Source organism: Pundamilia nyererei, unplaced genomic scaffold, assembly GCF_000239375.1.
Source record: "Pundamilia nyererei isolate P.nyererei 1_Seehausen unplaced genomic scaffold, PunNye1.0 scaffold00094, whole genome shotgun sequence".
NCBI classification, from domain to species: Eukaryota; Metazoa; Chordata; class Actinopteri; order Cichliformes; family Cichlidae; genus Pundamilia; species Pundamilia nyererei.
Window position 1 is genome coordinate 1,783,173 of NW_005187495.1, and position 5,453 is coordinate 1,788,625.

The 5,453-nt window shown below is 41.2% G+C and overlaps 1 protein-coding gene across 1 annotated transcript in view; it reads left to right on the forward strand.

The window, feature by feature from the left end:
- Positions 1 to 5,453, forward strand: part of mgat5 (alpha-1,6-mannosylglycoprotein 6-beta-N-acetylglucosaminyltransferase) — a 111,797-nt gene that overhangs the window by 24,282 nt on the left and 82,062 nt on the right. Inside the window, exon 3 of the mRNA XM_005739888.2 lies at positions 1,362 to 1,526. Coding sequence (XP_005739945.1) covers positions 1,362 to 1,526 — 165 coding nt within the window. The remainder of the gene's footprint in view (positions 1 to 1,361; positions 1,527 to 5,453) is intronic.

The following is a 5,453-nucleotide window of genomic DNA, read 5'->3' on the forward strand; positions in this document are numbered from 1 at the left end:
GTGGGGGAACTTGCACAATCGGTTGCTGACTAAATACTTTTTTGCCCCACTGTATCTGGCTACTGGTCAGGAACGTTCCTACATGTTCTGCATTTTGCCATGGTTGTGTTTTATGAAAGTAAATTTAGAAAAGATTTACGTGGAAATGCAAAGACCCTCACAAAACTGGAGGAACAGGAAGTCATTTGCAAAGACTCGGGTGCTCCCCATTAATAATTAAATGAGCCGGAAGCTGGTCCCTGAAGCCTCAAGAATGTGTTGTTGTAGGACCTGAGCTTGTCATTGAAGCTGAAGCTATTTATTGTCAGAGATAGCTGAGCAATTTTCCTCAGTCAGTTCCATGTGGGGACTTTTACAGAAAGGCAAGCTCTACTTGCCTTGCTTGTCCTGGCTGAATACCACTGCTCATACTACAGATGGCAGCTTTAATGGCACGTTTGTGTCGATTTCTAAAGAAATATCATAATTGACCAACCATATTTGAGCTGGTTTTTGCTGCAAACGAACAAACAGTGTTTGGAGTATGTGGAGAGCAAAAGAAAGAGAATGTAATCTTGAAACTACTATCCTTTCCGTTTTGTGGTAATTAAGCCATAAAACATTGAACTTAACATGATACAGAAACACAAGGAAACAAAGAATGCTGAGTCAAAATGACCCAGGACCATGATACTTAAGCTGGAGACCCCAAATTTAAAACAAAAGCGTTAGGACTTTAGTCAAAATCCTTCTAGGAGCAACTTGTGCCACTTGGTGACTATCTCACACTCAGATGGCAGCTGGCGGTAGTAGTCCTTGTTCTGCTTCGTTGAGCTCCATGAAGCTACACGTGAACCACCTTGCACCAGAGCAGAAGTACTACCATCTCACAGTGTTGCTAGCTACAGTCCAAAGTTACAGCTTCTCTTTCTCATTCCACAAGAGCACTGAGCAAATATCATATTTTATGGATTGAGCAAGTGAAAAAAAATCAAAGATACACTTGCCTACGTCTATCCCGTAGTACCAGTATGCCTGCCACTACACAGCTGAAACCTCAACTGTGCAGTTGTACCATTAAAGTAACTGGTTCTCTGGAAACAGGGGCAAGATACGTGCCAACTTTGGTTTTATAAAATTCTCAGAAATTTCTAGCCTGGTTTTTATTCCTCTCCCTTAAAATGTTTGCTTTAGTCACACAACACTTTCAGCTTTTAGAAGAAATCCCCCATCGATGCCTTTCCCACCACTTTTTAGATTAAAGGTTGATTTTGACAACTTAAGCTCTTTGACAACTTAAGCACTCTACTCCAACTCATGGACCTGACACACCGCTTTTTTTTTGCTGGAGAGAAATAAAATTTAACATTCTCATTTTGCAGACCTGAAGAAGACTCTCGCAGTCCTGCTGGATAACATCATGATGAGGCTGGGCAAGCTAGAGTCCAAGGTGGAGAACATCTACAATGGCACAGGGCCCAACCTGAGCAACGGCACCAGCACTATTACGCCCAGTGCTCCAAACTCAGAGAAAGTAAACGTGGCAGGTATGTGCGGCAGTCTTCTTTCGCTTTGGAATAGAGTGTTTGTGTGCATGCTGTGCCAAGGTGGGGGGCAGTCTAAAGGATTTATTTTGTATTTGGATTTGTAAATGTTATCAGTACAAGCTTAGAATCAGACACCTTCCTGGCTCCAGTGGTCATTGATCCTGTGCCACTTAGAAAGACTATAAATGTCTCTGTGCACTCATCCTTTTAGAAGTGTTTGATACATACACAGTACTGAGAAATGGGAATAAGCTGATTGTGGCTGTAGAAAATTTCTTTAAAACTACTCTAGTCAATATCTTTCCTGCAGCATGCAGCTAGCTAAACTTTCCCAGTATTGCCACTGCACTTGATGGGTCCAGACCGCATCCTTGGACTTGATTCAAATAAGGCCTGTGTTCACGCTGCATGACCCTTTTATTAGTTTTCATTGATTTTCCTGCCAGCTTTCAGATGATGAATTTAGCCCAGCTGAGAGAATGAGGTGTTGGTTTTTCTGAGACCCCTCTGAGGGACTTGCTCTCAGTTGTTTGCGCAGCATTAAACAGTAGGAATGTGAAGCTGCACAGCGAAGCAGTATGTGCAGAATTGGATTAGACTGATTGAGATGTTCAAAGAAACACTGGCATTAGTGTAATTCTAATGAGAACTGCTGTGCTGTGCTTGGAAGTGCTGATGAGGCCTTTGTGAATTTGTTATTTCACATGACAAAGGACTGTAAGAATACGACAAAATTATGTAGAGTTGAATGAAAGTGTGAGTGTTTGTGATAAAAATACCTGTCAAGGATATAAACAGGCCACTCACTCTTATAGCAGTGAATTCAAAGAGATACAGTGTAGAACATTTGAAAGGCAACACCAAGTAAATTACATGACCAAAGTGTGTGAAATGAATGTATATTGTTTTCAGAGCTGCCCAAGGAAATTAAGTTCTAGTCATATATACGGGTAGGGCAGTTTCTATTAGAAAATTGAAGCTGTTGAAGTTTCCTCCAGGGAAGAGAACATAGATCACCTGCCCACAGATCTAAAAGAAAAGGCAGCGTCGCATTAAAAATCTTATGGCTGAGTAACTAAACAGATTAATTGTTTTTTATTTTGTTTAAAAACTGTTATTTCATCTTCTTTTTCTTTTTTTTGCTTTAACTATATTCTATAACTATATATGTAACCACCCTGCACAGGCCTGTGGTGAGCCGCGGTAAACCTTGGATGCATCATTTTGAAACAAATGCAAATTAAAAAAAAGAAAATGTGATAATGAAAAAACAGTAATCAATATAGTAACGGTTCCAGACGGTGTCTGACTTTCAGAATTGCTCGGTAAAAAAAACAAACCCTCACTTTCTCTTCCTGTTTCTGTGATATTCAAAGCCTGTTTTGCAGTCGTTCTAATGCCACATCCTTTCACCTACCTTGGTTTGTTTGCCTGGCACTAAAGCAATTTTCTGCTCTTCTTTAGCATCTTTGGAAGGTTGCCTTTGACTGTACCTCTATGAGTTCTCTGCTCTTTCACTGCTCTTTGTACAGTGAAATGACTCAAAATGATGTAATCAAAAGCCAGAGTACTCTGGGCTTTAAAAAAAAAAAGACAGGGATCGTTTTAAAAGAAGCTGTTATAATTGTTAGTGAAGCCGAAATGTTTGACTCATCGGTTGATTTAGTTGATAGTTGATATTCAGTCGATCAAGATTGTCAAGTTAGTGTTATGCATTGAATCGTCTGGACATCTTTCAGTTTCTTGACGACGTTTCACCTCTGATCAGAGAAGCTTCTTCAGTTCTGAAGCTTCTTGGATGAGATGTGAAAGATGTCCAGATGCTTTTCTTTCCAAGCTCCTTAGACCAGGAGTCATATTGTTTCTCATTCGGGAGCTGTTTTCAGTAAGCGTATTAAAACCATTGTGCATATTCTTTCTCATGTTCAAAATAACAACAGTGTTTTTTTGTTGTTGTTTTTTTACTTGGGGTAACAATACTGCAGTCTGTTTGGGGTTGCATAAGGTTCTGATCCGCAGTTACTGTGTTACCTGTAGCTGATGGCAGTATTTACACCCCCCACCTGTACAGAAAATAAAGCCGTACTCTGCTGTGGGCACGGCTGGCAGCAAAATGAATTTTAGCCACCAAACAGAAGGAATCGATATCTGTTTCAGTGGATTCTATATTTAGAACATTTTCACTGCTTCACCTGCTGTCAGACGGGCCTTTACGACGAGGAAGCAGAGCTGTTACGCTCCACCAGACTCCATTGACAAAATGAGGAAATTCGCCTCATAAAAGATTTGAGCTGTCTGCTGCTGCTTTGATTGGTTAGTGGTGTATTTGAATGTACTCGTCAAATCAACAGTGAAAGTATCGAGCAGCGCCAGACTTCTGTGAAATAATAAAAAAACCCCAAAAAACTCAGCAGACTGTGGCGAAAGCCGCCACAGTCTGTGTGCAATAGTTTCTGCAAATCAACAAACTTTGCACCTGTTGCCCCAGATTAAGATTACATAAATGTGTCCTGTCAAACTTTATTATATAAATGTATATCCATTGTTGAAAGAGCAGCACTGTCTTGCTCTGTGAAGTACAGATGGAGACGTAATACAACATCAAAGCATAACCATATCAACAATATTGTCCCATTCCATCTCCATTATGAAGATATATCTATGCATTAATATATGTAATTAAAAACAAACACACAAACAAAATGTAATATTATGACCCAGTCCTAAATTTGAGCATTAAAACCTTGTCATTAATTACAGCTTAATTACATTTTTGCAAAGCAAGGAATTAGCAGATTAATCAGTAGCTAATTGGAGCTGTGGCTGTCAGATAGTGAAGAAAAAGCTTACATATAATTACATGGAAATGGAATAAAAAAAAAATAGATGTAATATTTGTAGAGGTTTATGGAAGGCTAGACTTCTTAGATGGAGCGGGTTTTGTGACATTAGGTGGGGGTTAATGAGCCCTGCCTTTGCAGGCAATCGTGATAAAACATTGTCAGAGCACTCTTGGCTTGAACTGCCCTGTTCCACAAAAATCGTAGCTGGACCTGTGACTCATCTCAGTGAACTTGCAGTGGCCTGTTGGCCTAAAACAACCAGTGGCACCCTTCAGAGACATCTGGAGCCTGAATGTATGTCAAAGCTGACAAAGCTGCACCAATGTCTCTCTTGATAGTTGAACTAAAGGCCCCAGCACTCCAGAGCCTCCATTGGAGCATGTCCTCTGTCTTGGAGCAGGGGCAGTGCTGTTGCCAGCTCCACCGGCGCTCCTCCCTGACTGGAACGCAATTACAGAGATAAGAATCTGGACAGTGAGTGCAACACGCCTGCCTTTCAGGGAGGCTGCTATCAAGATGGAGCTGAGCAGCAGCTCTGGGACTGCGCCGTTTCCAATGGAAAGAGGGAACAGAAAAGAGGCGCATAGAGAGACTACAAACCAAAACTACTGGAGTGAGGAGTCTTTAACTCCTCACGCCTTTAAATCTCACATTGCTGAAATAAAAATGAACCAGGTCTTTAGCCACATAAGGCCATGAATGATTTGCATACAGTGCTGGTAGTTCCCTGCCAGCTGTTTAGACATTGTGAAGAGCTCCTTCTGTCTTGAGATTGCAGCTGCCTTGCGTTGTGTGTTGTACAAGCTTCATTAGAGGTTGAGGAATTACATTAACATGGTACAATTTTTCTTCAGCCAAAGACAACGGGCACAGATGTCTGTTATGGTGGCCTTTAGATTGCTTCTTAGCAGTAAGCAGATGGGGCCTGGTCAAACTGCATGTGATGCCATGTCTCACCACGCTGTTGCTAATGTAGCTAATCAACCTCTCTAACCGTGTTTCATCCAAAGTTCTGCCCCTGGCATGGAGTCTATGTAATCTTCTTCACACACACACACACACACACACACACACACACACACAC